This window comes from Priapulus caudatus, unplaced genomic scaffold (genome assembly GCF_000485595.1).
Source record: "Priapulus caudatus unplaced genomic scaffold, Priapulus_caudatus-5.0.1 Scaffold925, whole genome shotgun sequence".
Taxonomy (NCBI): domain Eukaryota; kingdom Metazoa; phylum Priapulida; class Priapulimorpha; order Priapulimorphida; family Priapulidae; genus Priapulus; species Priapulus caudatus.
Window position 1 is genome coordinate 92683 of NW_014577986.1, and position 19755 is coordinate 112437.

General features: G+C 48.5%; 3 protein-coding genes across 3 annotated transcripts in view; 2 read left to right on the forward strand and 1 right to left on the reverse strand.

Moving 5' to 3' along the window:
- Window positions 1-5152, forward strand: part of LOC106814432 (neurofibromin-like) — a 69580-nt gene extending 64428 nt beyond the window's left edge. Inside the window, 5 exon segments of the mRNA XM_014818749.1 lie at window positions 98-198; window positions 659-804; window positions 991-1037; window positions 1428-1622; window positions 2034-5152. Coding sequence (XP_014674235.1) covers window positions 98-198; window positions 659-804; window positions 991-1037; window positions 1428-1622; window positions 2034-2183 — 639 coding nt within the window. The 3' untranslated portion in view covers window positions 2184-5152.
- A 110-nt stretch (window positions 5153-5262) lies between these two features.
- On the reverse strand, window positions 5263-7912 carry LOC106814435 (single-stranded DNA-binding protein, mitochondrial-like). The gene is made up of 6 exons (XM_014818752.1): window positions 7790-7912; window positions 7388-7451; window positions 6878-7000; window positions 6674-6758; window positions 6199-6287; window positions 5263-5816 (listed from the first exon to the last, which is right to left on the reverse strand). Exons 1-6 carry the CDS (start codon window positions 7811-7813, stop codon window positions 5743-5745), a joined length of 459 nt encoding a protein of 152 aa, XP_014674238.1. The 5' UTR covers window positions 7814-7912; the 3' UTR covers window positions 5263-5742.
- Window positions 7913-8005: 93 nt separating this feature from the next.
- The window catches only part of LOC106814433 (translational activator GCN1-like), a 54598-nt gene continuing 42848 nt past the window's right edge, over window positions 8006-19755 (forward strand). Inside the window, 12 exon segments of the mRNA XM_014818750.1 lie at window positions 8006-8224; window positions 8972-9077; window positions 9206-9263; window positions 9478-9606; window positions 9903-10011; window positions 10285-10383; window positions 10781-10915; window positions 11357-11425; window positions 11785-11893; window positions 12026-12100; window positions 12527-12655; window positions 13421-13570. Coding sequence (XP_014674236.1) covers window positions 8207-8224; window positions 8972-9077; window positions 9206-9263; window positions 9478-9606; window positions 9903-10011; window positions 10285-10383; window positions 10781-10915; window positions 11357-11425; window positions 11785-11893; window positions 12026-12100; window positions 12527-12655; window positions 13421-13570 — 1186 coding nt within the window. The 5' untranslated portion in view covers window positions 8006-8206.

Sequence of the window (19755 nt, forward strand, 5' to 3'; positions counted from 1 at the left end):
TCTCTTTCTCTCTCTCTCTCTCTCTCTCTCTCTCTCTCCCTCTCTCCTTCCATTAGCTGTCCCCGCTCAGCGTACCTCTCTCTCTCTCTCCATGCAGGCGACACTGGTGCGTAACACGACGGATGAGAACGAGGCGCGCATTCTCTACGAGTATCTCGCCGAGGCATCCGTCGTCTTCCCTAAAGTTTTCCCCGTCATGTGAGTAGATGCGTCGCGTCGCCGTGGCAACGACATCGCGACGCGATCCAGGGACTGTGGGGGGCGTCACCTTTTGCTCAGTGCAGTTTGATGAAGAACTTTCTATAAACTCAGAAAATTTAACCCTTTACTTTACAACAGATGTTTTACTTTATTTTTATTCGTAAAATTTATTTTAACGAGTTTAAAACTTAAACATTTTTAACGGTTTCATGTAACGTCGTTTCGGTTAAACTAGCGGTTTTCAGGAACCTAACAACGACATTAATGGGGCAATTTGTAAAAAAATTCCTAAAAACACTAAAAGTTGGTAAAAAAAAATATTTTATTCACCGTCCATCTTTGTCGTGGTTTTCGGGATTCCTAACTACGACGCTAACGGGGGGAATTGTCACGTATACGTTGTATATCAAAAAAATGCTTACCGTCCGTCCGTCCGTGCGTCTGTCGTCGCTTGCAGACACAGCCTCGTGGACGCTAAGATCAACAGCGTGCTGGCACTCTGCCACGACCAGGTAATCCTGAACGCTGTGCAGAGCATCATCCAGAACATGATCGCATACGAAGACTCGTCCTCGCAGCAGCTGCAGCTCAGCTACCTGCAAAGTACGTCTGCCACGCTGCCGCGCCGGGGCCGGGGGCGGAGGAGGGCCGGGGGCGGGGGCGGGGGCAGAGTCACGCTCTGGCTCAGGTTTTGGAAAATGGGGAAATGTTTTTCGGGTTGACTTGTCTACTGTGATTGCTGGCTGTCGTATCGGTGCGGTGTACTTACGTGTGGTTCATACGTTGCAGGCTGTGGATTCGGAGGGCTTTGGCGGTTTGCGGGGCCTTTTTGCAAGGTGAGTGCTCAGGTCGACTCAACACGCATTGCCGGTTCCCGTTTTCAACGTGATTTCCTGTACTGTCTGATGTAGCCACGTTTCTAACGCTCACTTGTTCGTCAGAGCCGATGGCGAGCAGCGATGTTTGTGGTTGTTCACTTGTTTGTTGCAGACGACGGTGTGCGACCCGCGTTTCTAGCCGTTCACTTGTTTATTGCAGGCGTCAGTGAGCAACCCTCGTTTGCAACGCCCCCCTTTTTTGTTGCCGACGTCGGGTGTTTCTACGCGTTCGCTTGTTCTCGTTGCCGACAACATGCATCTTTGACGTTCGCTTGTTTCTCGTTGCCGACGACGGCGAGCCCGGACAACGCCGAGCTGTTTGTGACGTTCGCTTGTTTCTCGTTGCAGACGACGGCGAGCCCCGACAACGCCGAGCTGTTTGTGAACTGCCTCGAGGCGATGGTAGAGACGGGGTTGCCCGGGGACGATGCGGAGCAGCTGTCGCAGTACCCGAGCACACTCTCCGTCTCCTCCAACCTCAACCTCTCCTCCTCCATGTCCAGCCTCACGCTGAGCTCCCCGACCGAGAAGGAGGTCACGGGGGTAAGCAAGGTCACGGGGAGGTCACGGGAGTAAGCGAGGTCAGCTGGAGGTCGCAGGGGTGAGCGGGAAAGCGGGGGTAAGTGGGGTCAGGGGGAGGTCGCAGGGATCAACAGGGTCAGAGGGAGGTCATGGGGTTAAGCGAGATAACGAGTAAGCCAGGTCACGGGATGAGACGGGATGCTTGCGGATAAATGCGCGATTCTGGCAGGCGCAAGGGTTACGAGTAACGACTAACTCAGACGAAATTTAAGAAATCGAGGAATTCGCGGGAATCGGTCTCGTGTCGGGGGCGCGCGTCTCGGCGAAACGCCAACCGAGCGGTCGTCCGAGATCGCGCGCGGAAACCACGAACCTGAGATGCCTGCCGCCGCTTATGTCTGTCTTTCTCTCTCACGCGTCCTCTCTGCGCAGGTGCTGGAGTACTCGCAGGCGAACGGAGCGACGAACAGGATGCGGCACGGCTCAGCGAACCAGGTGTGCAAGCAGCGATCGGTCGGCGGCAGCTTCAAGCGCAAGAGCTCCAAGAAGAACGGCGCAAACCCGCAGACGCAGTACGAGTAGTCGCAGGGTCGCCATGGAGAGTCCGTTGCCGCGGCGACGCAGCCGCAGTGGTGACTGTTCCTATGAGGATGTCGGGGCGGCGTCTGCTGGCTCGACCTCTGCGGTAAACTGTTTGACCTTTGAACCCGGGTCGCGCGGCGGCCGGCTTTACCGTGCCGGAGCGTCATTTGTTGGGGATGAAGGAGAAACTTGTTGAGATGCGAACCGTCTCCTCCCCTCTCCCCTTCCTCTCCAGGCGTCGTCGCATGGCCGGGCGGCCGGGCGGCAGACGCGTGCGAGAGAGACGAGGCGGCGTTATATTTGCCAGTCATTCACGACATTCGTAAAATGTATTTTTATGCCTTCCTAGTGGGTCTTAGCAAGAGACGGGAGTTCTGCAGGAAGTAGGCTTATACTGATGGTGAGACAACAGCGAGGGAGGTGAGGTGAGAGAGAGAGAGAGAGAGAGAGAGTGAGTGTGTGTGAGAGAGAGAATGAGAGAAAGAGAAACAGATTGAGGGAGTCAGGAAGAGTGTGTGAGTGATAAACTGTGAAAGGAGGGTAGGGGAGAGAGAAATAAGAGAGGAAAGGGCAAGGGAAGGTGCAGAAAGACAAAAGAGGTAGGGAGCACGTGTGTGAGTGAACAAAAGTTTGAGAGGGAAGGGGTGTGTGTATCTGTACGTGCGTGTGCGCACGTGTGTGAGAGGGAGAACGACAGACAGGGACAGGCAGAGATAGTGAGACAAATAAAGACAGAGAGAGTTTAACATGCCAGGTCATCACTGGCATTCGTCTATCATATATCTTTATTTGAGATTTATCCTATTAGAATCTTAAATCCTTTGCTTTGTGAATCATCGTTACCCTATTTTATGTGAAGAGGGAGCAATTCCCATATTTTGTCATCTAGAATCAATGAGCCATTGTTGCATTGTACAGTGTAATGTAAAGAGAGATGAATGCATGTGCCGCATTCTGGTTGGAGGAATTCGCATTAATCGGCTTGGAATCTGTTGTTGCCATTGTTGTTATCGTTGTTGTACCTAAAAGATGAAAAGTTATATATTTTGGTTTCGATTATCGTACTCTCGTGTTGTTGTGAGTTTTTTCCGGCTCGGGGGAGCTTCGTACGCGGCACCTCTCCGTACACGCCGCGGCGCCTCTCCATACGCGCCGCGGCGCCTCTCCGTGCGCGCCGCGACGCCTCTCCGCACGCCGCGGCATTAGTGCACGCGTGAGGAGAGCCGGTGCGGACGGAGAGCGTAGTACAAACTCCCGAGAGTCGGCTCGACGAAGGTGACCACTGTGTTTAAGTTTTGCCGTCTTCGATCGCGGGCTCTGCGAGGGATGCATAAAGCGTGTGGGAAGCGATGATCGTGTGTGAACCACGCACACCCTTACTGTTGACAGATGTAGTGGGATGCAAATGGTTTTCACACTTACTGCTATCACCTTGAGTGGCGGTGTTTCATCTGTCCTTTAATCTAATGAATGGACGTATGTGCGAGCGAATTATCCACACGCCCTGTCAGAGGACATTGTTGCCTGGTCGTTCGGTCGGTCAGTCTCGCCCAGTTTGTAGGCGGTTTGTCACGCGTGTGCACGCCAAAATGGCGGATATGCAGCAGTTCGCTGCTACTCGTTATTTTAGAACGTTCTATCGCAACGCTGATTGGCTATGGCTGCGTGATGTCACGCACAGCAGGCAGATAGGGTAGTTCTATCCTATCGACGATGTGTATCACTGCACGTTTCGTCGCTTTCTTCTCGGCTCTCTATGCATTCCCGCAGAGCAAGTCGGTCAGGGTCGATGGCGTCTGTGTCAAGGTTATGTAACTTGTGAATGTGTAATCTACTGAATTCGCTCGCTATTGGCGTCTGTCGCGCCGTAAACTTTCGTCGCATAACTGCAGATCGAGGACAGCGAGAATGTTTTATTGAGAGTTCGATCCTTCGATCGAATTCTTCCTAGAAGATAATTGACAGATTTTGTGATAAGCACAATCACAACGTTTGCACACGATGTTACTAAAGTATTTTTTCCCCCCGACGGTAACAGCATATTTTTTGTCTTTAAATTTGTCTAAATAATATTTTGCTGTTTTCGTTGGTTATTAACTGTTGCTTCATACATAAATGCAAGTCTATTTTACGGTGCCAAAAAGATCAAAGTAGCATTTTATCACGAGTGTTATGTTCATCTCTACAATAACTTAAATTCCAGGAGCATGTATATTTCAACCTCATGAAGTGTCGTTTTTCTTTTTCTTTTTAATGGCTGGATGTAATTTGTCCCCAGCCGGACGTAGTGAAATCATGAGTTCATGTGAGCAACTTGTTATAAGTGGAATATTGTGAGTGATCGTCGTAACAGGAATCTGTACACGAACTGGCAATTTCTCGTCGTAGATATATTTCTTCGTTGGTCTCGTGGGGCGGTGAGTTGTCAGGGGTTTCGTCCGAGCTGCGTGCATTTATGCAGTAGAGAGAGAAGCTTCCAGCACAGCAGCAAGAGCACACGATTTGTGTTGTAGGTCTTAACAGGTTAAAGTGCTGCCGCTGCAACAGCTATATGTATATATATATATGTATGTATGTATATTATATACACGTTGGTTTTTGGCAATCTAGCATTCACTGTGACAGGGGTCTATGGTTGTAATGGTGGCAGTGTGTGAAGAGGGCTGCGCCGGACATTTTTTCCCCAAATCAAAATTACGTTTAACCTCGCATATTCGATCTGCATACGAAATCCTGTCAGTGACATGACACGATAGTTTGCTGCGGATGCTAGCTACGTGCATCGTGAAGCATGGCCGCAAGCATCGTCAAACACATTTCGCGCGGTAGGCAGCAACTCTCTTAGCAACGTCCAAGTACCATCATGGCGTACGTGTAAAAATTTAAATCTATAATTATTACAGCAACTTTTAGCAAGTAATATTGTGTATATTATTTATCTAATAAATGTCTAAAATTCATTAAAAAAACAGCTTGGATTCCGTGTTTGAATGTACCCTATATTATTTGCATGGCATACAAATAGCAAAAAATGAATTTTTTAATTCTTGGATTTTTTGGAGAAAAAATTATACAGATATTTTATACAAATGAAACTATCGTTTTATTTAGGATCCTTTGACAATTAACATCACGTGAACTACTTGGACGTTTACATTTATTTATCTCTTCGACGATTGCTGTAAACTTTCGTATATAAAAGACAACATGATATCCACAATGAAATTTATCTGCATGGTTCCCATGACTGAAGGAATGCTAAAATTGGCCACAATACTCTATCCTTCATAAACACCTTAACTGTAAAACACGATTCTGGGCCAATATTTTAGGTTGCTGTAGCACCAAAAACGTGAACATACTCATACAGATACGTTCATGGTAGCGCTCATGACAACTTTCTCACACGATAGCCATACCCGTTTTAACGACAGGCATTCAGCCAAAACAAGGCACACTAAACAGCATATGTTGCTGCTACAGTCCAATCTACACTATGACACTGGTTGAATATATACCAACTTAAGACAAGGAATGCCAAGAAAACATGCATCGAGTTCTATAATGGTTCGTCGGTGCTCGCTGCCAAATCTTGCCCACTGTCACGTGAACTGCTCAGGAATATGACATCATCTGCAACGAAATAACAGTATTTTTATTGGCAAAAGGAATAATAAATTGTTCATCAATGTTTTTTATAATTTGAAAGCCATTAATATTACAACTAATGCCACAGCTAATTGAGTGACTTAGATTACCTGTGTAAGGTCATTATATAAATTTGATTAAAAATAATTCTAGTTATAAATGCAGAGAATGCCCAGCAAAATAATATAATTCTCCATCTAGAGAATAAATGCTTACTCCCTATTTATCACACTTAGTAGACAACAATGGAAAGATTGAAAATCCGTTTTGACGCAAGTCAACGATAATGAGCAAGAAAATACACATCCACTCGAATGACGGGTTTCTGTAATCTCGGAAACGTGCGGCAAACCGCCGCTATACGAACCGGCAACGATGCTGGTTGTACTCCTCTGTACGCCGCTCGCGTCTGTGATCATTCCGTAACTCAGCCGACCGCTGACGTGAACACGCATGCTGAAACACACATGATTACACAGCAATGTAGCAGCGATGTAGGTTCAAATCACTCGAAATCCGATGCGCGTGTAACGTGTAAACCACACGAGATTCCTGCCCTACCTACTCGTGGCTTATGAATGACATAACTTGAAGTATATGGCACATGTAAGCGAAACATGAGTCTTATTTCACATAATGTCACATACAGGTCACATATACGTGACATACATTTGCGATAGTGACATGAACATGACACATAAGTACGTTTTGTAAAGAGATAAGCTGCCTAAACCATGCAAACGACAACACTCGCTTGTTTTACAATCCCTGTGTATTCTCCAGTTCATTAACAACCACTTGAATTGTACAAGGTGCACAGAAGATATAGTAACGATGCTTACCCTTTCTTCAGGTAATTCATCATTGGTTCTCTGAGAGTGGGCTTAAATATACTGATGCGATGCCACTCTGCCTTCTGTGTCCGCTCTATAACAAAGCAAATTACAATATTACGTTCTAACTACATAGTCATTGCATGATATTAATCACTTCGTTGTTGTTTTTTGTTGAACTGCTACACATAGAACATGTTGACTGTTAATTACCTTGATTGGCATCTGTGTACACCATGTTTGTTGCCATGGAGAATATTACAACTGGGTGCTGTTCAGTTCCTCGCAGCATTGGATCTGCACCTACTCTTCCAAGTAGTGTTACCTGATTTATACCTGCAGCAGCAAACACAACACATACACAACACATACACAAATAAATCTCGAAAGACTGAGGAATGCACAGACAGATTGATGGACAGACAGAAAGACAGGCAACTCGATAAGACGACACACCCATGGTAACATGCAGATATTGGGATTGACATAGACATGCAAATGTATATACATATCGATATATTTCAAACAAACGGATGTGTATTTTGAAGCATCTACATGTGAACTACATCGACAGACAAGGGTCATAGCTAGAATGGAAACGGGGGGCGGGTGGCACTTGCCCCCTCCCAGATAAATGCCCCTAGCACAAACTGTGCATGGCTTTGCTCCCCCCCCCCACACCTCCATAATGACTTAGCTATGCCACTGGCACTGCATACTCACATTTCTCATAGGTTTGTCGTAACGTAGCCGATGTGCAGAACTCTCTCTGTAGGGTTGGAATGAGCTAGAGGGAAAATAGCTGTTCTTTTACTTTTAGTACTGTCTACTGAGCAATGAAATACACTTTACATGTCTTTTGTATCTCCAACGTAGGGGCAATGGCTAGGGGTCAGGTTAACCCGACCAGGCTGTGTGACTAACGTCCAATTGACAATACACCTATTCTAACGGTAGCTATTCTACCGGTATTCTAACCCTAGCAGTAGCAATAGCCAATACCGTTTCTTGGAGCTAGGGGCCAGGTATGACCGACACTGCGACAGTCGACACTGACACTGTGCCGCAATGCTCTGGATATTGTATATCCTGTTTATGTACATATCTAACTCTATTAATAGGTACCTGCGACACGACGTTTCTGAACATTTCTGTCTGTGGCTTGATTACTATCTTGATATGACTGAACACAACAACAGATCACCACAACATGTGTCGATTCACGTGGTCGTGAATTATGGGATAGCTATGACCCATGACCTATGACATATCATGGAAATCGCAGCTTTCAAGTTCCCATGCCATGGCATATGCATAGAAGAAAAATAAATGCGTTCATCAAGTTTTACATGATATCAAAACTTAAATAGAATTAATTGATGACGCTGTGGCCACAGTTCAAAAATTTTACAACGAGGAGTGGCAGTATTTAGGCAAACAAATCATTACATTGCCCTGATTGACAGGGTACATGACCCAGGGCACCGGTTACCGGCTGTACATGCATGTTTCGTTGCAGGAAAGACTGTTCACTTGACCATAATGGCGAATCTCGTGCAGGTATTTTTCATTACGGCGATGTTTGGCCGGCATTTATCATGTCGTCGTCGATTAGTGCAATATCATTTATGTAAATGATCAACGCGTCAACGACGGTTACTGTTATAGTATTAACGTGGCACCTTTGTGTTGATGGAGATCGCCAATGTTATTTGTAGTGCTGTGCATGTACATAAGCGTGTCTTGATACGTGACACATGACATGTGTGATCACTAGGCTCTACATCAGTACATGGCGCAATTCTAGTGTGGGAACCCGGGTCTCATCATGCATCACGTGTACATCCCCTTCATGTAAAGTGAAATAAATACACGACAACATACTTGCTACTTAACAAATTAAACAATTACCGTTTGTAGGACATAGCAATATAACTAGTAGCACTGTAAGCAGGATATTTGAGAAGGCATGCTGTTTATGGACGGATGGAGTGGGGAGGGCGCGGGAGGCTTGGCAGGTTTAACCAATTGGAGTCATATACGCGTGTCATAAGCAGCCCCCAATACACAGGTACACTCGATCGGTTCGGAGACATACGTTAAGGTGGGTGGGACTGTGGTGAGATTGTCGAAATTAAACAGCTGGAAATTAAGGCATGTTGATTAGGGAGGTAAGACAAGGACGAAGGAATATGACACATGTCCCAAATTAGCTTCAGCTTTGAAGGCATATTGGAACCGGTGTTTAATTAGAGGATTGCGAAGAACCCTGATATAAGTATGACTGATAACTGTGTGTTTTATTAGCCAAGTGATATCCTGAAGGAATTGGTGTTGAAAATCACAACATCAAAGAGGCGAGAAAGAGAAAGAATCCTTCTGGCTGTGACATCACTTTTGGAGAATGGAAAAGGTAGATAAATAGTTGTTATATATTTGGATATAAATTTGATAATGAATGTGATATTTGTTAAGGCAACACATAATACACTCACGTGGCCAGCTTCTTCTCTGTGTATTACAATATTCTATATTATATAGATGTTCAAGACAATACCGTAAAAGGAATACTGAAGACCCTTTCACTAACCCTGTCAAGGTAAGTTCGCAACTGTGTTTTAACTGCAGCACGTCACCTTATGTAATTCATATTGTCATCATTTGTTGTGTATTCCTCTCACAAAATCTTACACTGTTTGTGTTTTTCATCGAACATATTCTGCGACTCTGCTTAATTTATTCGATATCACCACTGCATTGGTTTGATGCTCAAACGTAGTGTAATAAATATTTGAATTTCATGGCATTGTCAGGTATCAGGACAAGAAATCGCGACAGTATGTGGCGAAAGTTCTTGTATCTCTGGCGTCCAGCAACGGTCCGGCGACGCTGTCCTGCATGACCAGTGTCCTGTCCGAAATCAAGCAGACGTCGGTTGCAACGTGAGTACTGCAAGGCGACCAAAGAGTAAAGTACGAAACTGCAGTTCGATTACGGTCGGGGTTTGTACATTGTACACGTTTGTACAACTTTAGTTATGCCTGTTACGGAGTTCGTACACTGCCCCCACGAAGCCTAATAGAGCTGACAAATATGGTTTTGCGATTACGACACAGGTATTGGGACGATAAGGTATTGGGACTTTACGAATCAAAGTAGACTAGCATCGATGTGGGTTACACGTGCGATTGTGTTGGTGTAAATATTTTGTGCAACTTTCGTTGTGTTGACGCTACAGTCAGTCGACGTCGCGCCTATGCCTCAGCGCTCTCGTGTGGACGGCCATCGTCTGTAGAAGCCTGTTCAAGAGCGCGGATGATTGTAAAGAGCAGTCGTTCACCAAACTGGCAAGTAGCTTTAATTAACGTGACGATTCTTCGCAGTGCACAACGATTTAAACGAATCTAAGAGCTAGAGCAGCGGGGATGCTGCAGTGAAATTATTGTATTGTATTGTACAATAACGTATTGTATTGTATTGTCTAGATAACATGCGAGGTGGGATTCGAGAGATTAGTGGGCGCGGGCGGATGTTTATTTAAAAAATAGAATTCTATGTCGCCGTTCCGCTTGCACGACAGTGTGTGGCGATCATCGGATCTTTAATCTTATACCATGTAGGTGGCGCTACAAGCACAGTTACTGGACGGGAGTCTCGCGGCGCGTAAGAGCGTTCTCTCGAAGAGCGCCTACAACAAACTACGACGAATATGGAAGATGGTGAGTGCAGGCTTACGCTCGCGGATGAAGAGGCAGGGTATGTCCCTCCGAGGTATTCCTTCCCTAAATGCTCAGCTCGAGTTAAACGAAAGAGGGATAGAGAAAAGCCTGGCTTTCGCGTTTCCTCGGGGATGTTTAGGGGTCATGACAACACTGGTGTGTCTGGTTTACATGTGACGGGTGGAGCTAACTTGTAGATGCCAGCTAACGAGGCTTCACATGATCGTGACACTGGCATGTCTGCTCTTGGTGTGCTAGCTACAGCTGTGTCTTAGATACTAGCTAGCGAAGTTACCCGTGACTCTGTACTCTCTGTCTAGATGTGTTGTTTACAGCTGAGTTGTAGTAGATGCCAGCTAACAACATTACGTGTGACTCTGTGTACTCTCTGCTGTAGGTGCCGGGGACGGCTGAGCTGTACGGTGATGCGATGCTAGCCGGCGACGCCGGGATGAGCGGAGTCTGCATGCTGGCGTGTCTCATGCGATTCTGGAGCGAGACGAAGAACGTTGCTGCCATCAGCAACTACAAGGTAAACAATGTAACGTCCCGCGAAGGACGTCTGCTGCATACTACGCATAGTCCTTGTTGCCGATGCCTGATGCGAAAGGGAAAGGCAGATATTATGTTATTCTCCACTTCTCTATGTTGTAGTGACAGGAACGAGTGACTCTTGCACGCTCTGTTCAAGTCGTCACTATCGTGATCACCGTTTAGCATTTGCGGTAGCGCGAGATGGATGATGCGTTTGTATCACGTGCGACGTGAGTTGTCGCTGCGCGTCACGTACCGATTCGTGACCGCATTAGCGATGTTGCCGGCTGTGCAATCGGCGATGTGACGCTGACTCACATACGATCTGTTGATGGCACCCACCGTGTAGTGGCAGTGTGAGTTGCGTGTCTGCGTGGGTAGCTGTCGCGGATAGCTGTCGTGTGTTTTGCTGACTCGCCCGCATCGTTGTTCTTTACAGAAGCGTTTCCTTGAGGTGTACATTAAGGTTGTACTGAGCAGCAAGACTAGACCACCGGTGCACATCCTGGTAAGATATCTGGAATCCTCACGACACACACACACACTGAATAGCTCACTCTTGCCAGTATGTGTCAGTGATCGACTGGGTTTAATAGATGATCGCTCGACTGTTTGACAAGTTCTTCTAAAATGTTCCTATCGATAGGTCAGACTTTTGTGTGACAGCTTGCGTAGAACTGTGTGTATGCTGTGCATTAGAGTGATTACATGTGTGTGTGTGTGCGTGCGTGCGTGCGTGCGTGCGTGCGTGCGTGCGTGTACGCGTTTGTGCGCATGTGTACATGTGTGTGTGTGTGTGTGTGCGTGTACGCGTGTGCACGTGCGTTGCCGGTTGTGACGTGTCTCATTGTAAATGATCTTTCTAAGGAGTGGAGCAAGTGGCTGCTGCGGCATGCCACTCACGAGGAGTTCAAGGGCATCTTTCTCCCCGCCGTGACGAAGGCAATGCTCAGAAGTCCTGAGATCATTCTCGAAGGTAGGTCCTCTCCCAGCGCTCGAGGAAAGACGGGTGACCTTGCTTGATTGAATTGTCTTACGGTTCGAGCAGAAGATGTTAAAATAGCGATGGTTTTCACTCGGTGATAGGGTTGTCACGTTTCCATTGCAGGCGTGGGTCATCTGTTGTCCGGACTTTCCATTGACCTGAGTGCGTATGCATCCGACCTGGGAAAAAACATCGGAAGTAAGAGAATTGCAATACATATTATTTTTAAGTCGAGTTCTACTATATTATGTTCCGTCATAGAGTGATGAGACTCGAGCTCTGTTAGTGGCCACCTCCATACAATACACTTGTCCGTGAGGGACACTTTCAGGGGTTCCCTTGGGTGACCCTTCCATACAGGTTCGGATATCATCTATTGCATCCTCGGTCGTGCCTGAATTTGTGGCGACGTTCTCACTAGTTTGTGACGTCATTCGTTTGCGCGGTTCTCTGATACCTCGTCGTTCGTACGGCGAGATTCGGAACACCGTGATACATGCAGTACGGAACACTGTGATACATGCGGTTCGGAACACCGTGATACATGCAGTACGGAACACTGTGATACATGCGGTTCGGAACGTCGTGATACGCGCGGTTCGAACGTAGCGTTGTTCTTTGCAGCGAACCTCTACTCGAAGGACGAGGGGAGTCGCGAGGAAGCGTGCGTCGCCACCAAGCATCTCGCGAAGCAGTGCAGTGATCCGGATGCCATCGAATCGCTCACACGCCACTACTTCAGCATCTTAAACGGTAGGCGTCACCGTCGTGTTGCCACGACAACGCATTCGCGTGCCAACAGCCGCCTGTGATACAATTGTGGTGAGAGTACACGGCATATTGTAGTTGCAACAGCAGCCTGGTAACGCTACGAAGCTCTTTGATATCATTGCGATAATTCTAACCATTCTTACAACGTCCTGTGATGTACAACAGGAGTTATTATAGTAGTTACAACAGCTTACAACGTCCTGTGATGTACAACAGGAGTTATTATAGTAGTTACAACAGCTTTTTAAGATGCTTACGATAGCGCATATTATACAACAGTTTCGGTTATAGTTACAGCAGCCTCTAATATAAAAACAAAAATACTCTATACAAATCAATATAAAAATCACTTTATACAAAAGTAAAACTACTCTGTTCTTACAAAAGCCCATAATATACAGCAGCTGATATTTTAGTTTCCGTCAGCTCGTAACATCCTCGTAGGAACCACTCGGCGAACTCACCCGCGTGCTTCTCGTGTTACCCTGGTTTACCAGAGCCGCGTCGTTGCTTCTCGTGTTACCCTGGTTTACCAGAGCCGCGTCGTTGCTTCTACGTCGTTGCTTCTCGTGTTACCCTGGTTTACCAGAGCCGCGTCGTTGCTTCTCGTATTACCTTGGTTTACCAGAGCCACGTCGTTGCTTCTCGTGTTACCCTGGTTTACCAGAGCCGCGTCGTTGCTTCTCGTGTTACCCTGGTTTACCAGAGTCTCATCGTCGAGCGTCTTGTCATTGTTTGTGCTTGCAGGAGCCGAGGGTAAGTTGTCGTTGGCGGCGCAGCGTACGAGCGTGCTGAGCGGCATCGGCAGCCTGTCGAACAACGCGGTGGCCGGGAGCGCGACTCAGAGCCTCACCGCGGCCGTCGCCGACATGTTCGTTCCTCTGCTGCAGCAGGAAGGTAGGCCAGCATCCCCGCAGCATCCCGCCTGTATTCCCAAACATCCCAGCATCCCCACAGCATCCCGCGCCTGTATTCCCAAACATCCCAGCATCCCAAACATCCCAGCATCCCAAACATCCCAGCATCCCAAACATCCCAGCATCCCAAACATCCCAGCATCCCCAAACTGCCGCAGCATCCCAAACATCCCAGCATCCCAAACATCCCAGCATCCCTTCCCGCATCTTTCCGGCATCCCTCCTGTATCCCTTTAAGAATTTTGTGCAGCACGAGCAAGTTTCTCCAGAACGAATCAAAGCCTTTTTTGCGTAATAATAATAATAATAATATTCATGCATCTTTATCATAATAATAATAATAATAATAATAACAAATGGTGTAATCGACAACACGTAACATGGACGTCGTGCGCGTTCTTGTCACACTCTGCATGTTGTCGTTGTTTCAGTGCACGCCGGGCTTACGCTGGTGCAGCTGCGCCTGGCGGGCAGCTGTCCAGCGTGGTGCGAGCGATTCACCTAACGCGCGGTGCCGGACAAGCTCGTAGCGTTTCTTCCGACCGGCATCGCGCTCGAAGTCGTCGACGTCGGCCGTGGCGAAACGCCTAACCTGCTCTGCATGACGGCAGCCTCTCTCGTCGTGAGTGGTCTAGAAGCGCTCCGGAGTCGTAGGGATGCGCGGTCGTTAGCGTTACATTAGTCGTTACCTGCCTCTGTTGCATGAAATGCAGCCTTCTGCTGCATCGTGAGTTGCCACAGCGTCCCGGGTTCGTTAAGGGATGCTTCATGTCAGTGTAGCTTTAATTAGTCGTCTGTTTTTGGAGGAGATGGAGTCGCTGCAGCATCGCATGCGTCACACACATCTTGATAGAATGTGATTAATGAGCCAGTAGAGATTGGCGATGTATTAAATAAATCATACATGTAGTGTATGTATATGGTAACATGTTATATACATAAAGTTAGCGAAGTTATATATATATATATACAAACTGTATTGCACTTGATCTTGCTGACATGTGCTAACTTACAACTGGAGATTGACGACATATGTGGCGTGGTGTGTGTGTGTGTTGTGTGTGTGATGTGTGTGGGGGGGCGGTGACAATGTACTGAGCGGGCGTGGGCGATCGCGTCAGGACACTACCAACGTAGCGTGGCGGGCGTTTGTTTTTGCAGGGGATCAGCCCTGCTCAGGCCAGGGAGCTGCTGTCAGTGCTTGGCTGAAGACTGTAGAGAAGGGCCGTCAGTCGAACCAAGATGCTGCCTTAGTGACGGAGGCCCGTATGCGGCGTCGCAATCGCTCGTCAAGCTGCTGGCCTGTCTAACGCACGACATAGGTGCGCCATCGTAGCGATCGTCGTCAGTACGATGCGGACGCTTTTATTTTTTTAATTTTTTTTTCATTTATAATAGTATCTGATAAAGTTTCGAATAAAAAGGGGAATGAGTTCCTATGAAATGTGAATCGCTTACTCATCGTGGCGTGTTTTTTTTTAGATCAACCGAAGCGCGACGACTTTCTGAGGAAACAGATACATCGAGCCCCAAGAAGCAGCTGCTGGTGTCGGAGTAGTACGCTTACAGCCTGGAGGGCGGGCCCGTACTGACAGACGTGTCGGGCGTCCATGAGCGCTGGGACGCCAGCGTTATACGGTGCCGTCCACCCGACGCCACTCGGTCGAGTCTGCGCGCCTTCTGCGGCGTTTCCTCGGGTCCAGATCAGTGACGGAGACGCAATCCGAGCCAGCGCAACGCGGGCCCCTACGGTGAGATGACGCGCGCGCCCTGCGCTAGTAGGGAGCGGCTCCGCCGTGCGGTCGCGCCGCGAGGTGCGCAGTCTGCTTCAACGCGAGCTCTGGTCATACTAGTAACGTCTGCTGCGCTATCCGTACATGACGTCTCAGCAGCGCTGACTGCGGAGCGTCAGTATGCTGTGGCATGCGTAAGACATCACGCGTAGAAGAGTTCTCTGTACAGTAGTCGTAGCTACACATGATAGAAAAATTACTCGCCCGCACCGACTGACATAGATTGGCGTCATCATTTCCAGACTTAGCACATCTATTCTCTTCCCTCGCTCTAACTCATATTACCTCAGATATGACTTGATAATGAAGTATTCGTTTAATATTACATACTCCGGATTGATGAGAAGAATAACACAGAGTTAAATATATGATTTTAACCACGACGTCCGAGGACTTCCTGCTATTTCAACCTCACGTGGTGATTCCGTACGATTTCCCGAGCGCTAGAAATGCCGGTGTCTGACACCGCCTGCACAGTCGTTCGCGTTCAGAGAGCGCATGCAGCGACGACTTGCGGTCACGTAGCGTTGGAGTCAACGTGCGACGCGTCGTCTCGATACGGCGCGCGCGAGTCCGGTCGCTCAAACGTGCCAAGTGTCGTCGCATTATGGTTGGGCGGGCCAGGCCTCAGCCTCGCTCCTTCCTGAGCGCGGCGAGTGAGAGAACATGCTGGCGACGCAGAAGGTCCTGCGTCTCATTTGCTCTACAGTCCTTCAGCCAGGTCAGCTCGACCGCGCAGCTGCGCGCTTTGTTGCGTGTATGTTGTACAGTATTGGGTCTGCACTCGCGCACGACACGTTGCTGGTAAGCAGAATAATATGACTCTCTCGTTTGCGGTAACGGAATCTGCCAGTCTTGTATAACCCTGTGTATTCGTTTATGGGTTTGCTTTTGTGTATCATGTATCGTTATATTGTCATTATTATTTGTAGTAGTCAGTAATGCTCAACCCAGCCACCTAGCGCACCCATCACGTAACACTTCAGTGCAGGACAGCAGGTTCAGGCTACTATATCAACGAGCACCAACACAACCATCCAGTCGCGCACGCGCAAGCAGGCCAGTACGGACAGCAGCACGCAAGCAAGCAAGCAGGACACGCAAACGCACCAAGCACCAGCCCTGCACCCACAGCGCCGCCCCAAGCCCTAGTCCCAAACCACCTAGTAGTCATCATTATTCCCATACTATCTTCACTTCCAGACTCGTCTTGCTCTCTCTGCATAGCGTGTCGTAGGACTCAGCCTTAGGCCGATCCGCTCGATAGAGGACTAGTACACAAGTGTGCGAGAACCCTGACGTCACGACGTTATGTAATGATATATCTATATTAATTCGTAACTTGTATTCTACATGTATATGACGCAACGCAGATAAGCTAAGGCCGCAGCTGAGCGAACGCTAATCCTGATGGTGACGAAGGCTCATCAAACGCCGACTTACAGTCGTCGCAGCATCGCCTGTTACCTGGGGCTATTAGATGGACTAAATCCTTCAACTCCAGAGCCTCGAGATGGTAGCTTCCGGTGACACGTCGACTATCGTGCCAGTGAGAATTTTGTAGCGACCACATGAGCGGGACGGCACCACCCACCATTCTCCTCCACAAATGCAGATCGGAGTAAGGCCTCCGAGGGTATATATTTATACGTCGTATATATTCGTATCAATCGGAGTGTGCATTATGCGCAACGAGCGAACGGAGCACCACGTGAAATCGTACTACTGTGTACTAGTTCTTAATCGCTCGAATGGTGTAGAACGAGATAAGGCTAGAGTCTAATATTTAATGTAATCTGGGCAGATTTAGGCGAGGGTCAATCAGCGTGGCGATGAAACTTAGGGACTTCCAAAGGAGTGCCTCACGACATGACCGCACTGCGTGAACTTTCTCATGGAGAACCCTTAATAGCTCTTCTCTCTCCTCTCTATGAGACAGAGTTTCTCTCTCTCTGTGACAGGTGGCCATTTCGCTGGAACTGCAAGAATGTGGCATGGTGAAGTGGATCTATCGTGGCCCAGTACTTTCGTAAAGTGTTTGTGCCAAATTATTTTATTGTGTTTTTTTCGCATCGGCTGTAGTCATGGAGAATCTAGACCTTTGGACGGACGTGCTGTGGCTTGATGCAGCGTGGACGCGGGCGCAGTTTTGTGTCGCGAGCCACGCTGAACGCCATTGTCCGTGATGCTCGAGCGAGAACCCACGCTCGACGAGGTACGCTGCTCCGCGCCGCGCATCTCCGCCGGACGCTCTCCTTTGTCATGCGTATGCGGACGTCTATCAAACCCGGACTCATACGCCCGCGCCGACGTAGAACGCCCGCGGCTCTTCGCGACATCGCGCGCTATACCTGACGGAGATGAAATGCGCGCGTGCGGTTCTCAGTAGGACATGCCGACTGAGTAGAATTGGTCGCTTGTTCTACGCGGAGCTACGGGTGACTGACTCGCACCGCGCGTATAGTCGTTTGGAGCAGTGATGGTACTGTGGCGCTCGTCAATGTGAGCTCGTGTGGCTGGTAATGATTGAAACGTGAACGGCTACGGACGCTCGTCTGTTCACTGGTGCTACACATGCAATATCATATATCTTACGCCTAATATGTGTGTGCTTACATCTGACCCGCTGTCGTAACCTAACGTCTCTTGAGGACGCTGTAGCTCCCTGTCGGTCTGAGTCGCTCTACATGAGCGCGCGCTTCACGCGAGTGTGGTGCCCTAGGCGTCGGTGTCGCACTCGCACTAACATATCGTAGTACACTCTAGGACGACAGCTGTGCCCCAAAGTTATCTGGCCTTACTCAGAGTCATAAGTTCATATGTGAGTGAGTGACCTGATCTCTGTTGTGTTGCATTCTGAACCTGATAACCCACATCTATGTGTTATTTTGTCCACGTGTAAAAGCATACCTATACTCGTATATTACACATCACTCACTGAATAAATAAACGATAATAAAATACAATCAACTCTACAAAACGCATCCTGCGACGATCCGTAAATGACAAGTTACGTGAGGTGGAACTGAGATAGTATGTCTCATGTGTCCGAGGCTTATGTGTATTGATTGAGTCAAGTAGCATTCGGAGCTTGTCTGGAGAGCGCGTATACACACCGTTTTCCGCGTTGTGTGTTCTCCAGACGTGGCGCGTTAACGTGAGCTCCTGCCACGAGCATCGAGCATCTCCTGCGTTTAGACCGCGAGCCGCGCAGAATTGAGCCGAAGCGTCATCGAGTCAGAGTGATGCGCGTTGTGGCAGGGTGGAGAGCCGAGTACAGAGCGCGACCTCACAGATTGAGTCAGCTCGGTCGCGGAACTACGCCGTTCGTAGGCAGGGATCAACTCAGAGGTGCGAGCGTCATACGCTGAGCAAGGATGCCGTTCATTCGGGAGAGGATAGGCGGACTTCGCTTGGCGATGTTTCACTGGTGTGATTTTGCGCGCACGAAGAGAAGATGGTTTCTTGAGAATGAGAGTGAGACGATGTAGAAGGGATTTTTATGCGTTGCAAGGGCATTTGGGACTCGGTAGGTCACTGGCGGATGTCTTTCGCGTGGAGCTGTGCTCCTGTGGCTAGTATTAATAGCGCGTGAGCGATGTTTTGGGATGCTGGATGGTTTTGGTGGAGTTGAACTGGATGGTGGGGATGCTTTTGAGGGGGATTGAGATCATGAGCCGCCAGATTGCAATCAGTCATAGTGACAGGGCGAGTGGTACGACCTGTCCCTACAAGGCCTTCTTCTTTAGTGGCTATGCTGGGCAGGACGCTGCACGAGGAAAGTGGAGTATAGGGGGAGTTCGTACCTAGACCAGATTAGGCGCGGGTTGTTTGCGCGCTGGGCCGGTGATTGCTACAGGTGAGAAGCGCTTAGGGAGACTCAATCGTCGCTCGTGTTTGCAGGGTGCATCCAAGGATGAGGACCAGAAGGCAACAATCAAGCGGAAGAGAGCTAAGGGTGTCCACTAAGCCATCACAGAGACGCTAGCTTGCTGATCTTCACGAGCATGAGGGCGAAGAGACGTGAGCGCACACCTGTCCTGATCGCCACGTCGCGCATCGAGCCGTGAGGGCAAGCGGCCGGTAGCTGTCCGTCTGAAGTGATTCGACGGCGCAAGTCGTCGAGGGCCTGCAAACTGCGGCTGGAGAGGCTACAGTCACGCCTCGTCGCTCTCGTGCTCTCGTCAGGCTACAACGACACATGGCTATCCATAATAGTCTAGCTTCTTTAAACGATGAGGCGCGTGTCTGAGTGTGTATAATCGCGCAAGGGGTGAGCGTGTGGCGCAAAGTAAGAAAGCCCAACGAGACCGACGGGAATCGCCGAGACAGTCTTGTAATCGCAATGCGCAGTATAGATTACAAAGAACCG

Excerpts from the sequence above, each read along its gene's own strand:
- LOC106814435 (XM_014818752.1), bottom strand. The coding sequence starts at position 7,813 with ATGTTCAGAAACGTCGTGTCGCAG. Across the intron at positions 7,001-7,387 it reads ACGACAAACCTATGAGAAAT|GTATAAATCAGGTAACACTA; the intron begins GTGAGTATGCAG and ends TTGCTGCTGCAG. Across the intron at positions 5,817-6,198 it reads TACAACCAGCATCGTTGCCG|ATGATGTCATATTCCTGAGC; the intron begins GTTCGTATAGCG and ends ATTTCGTTGCAG.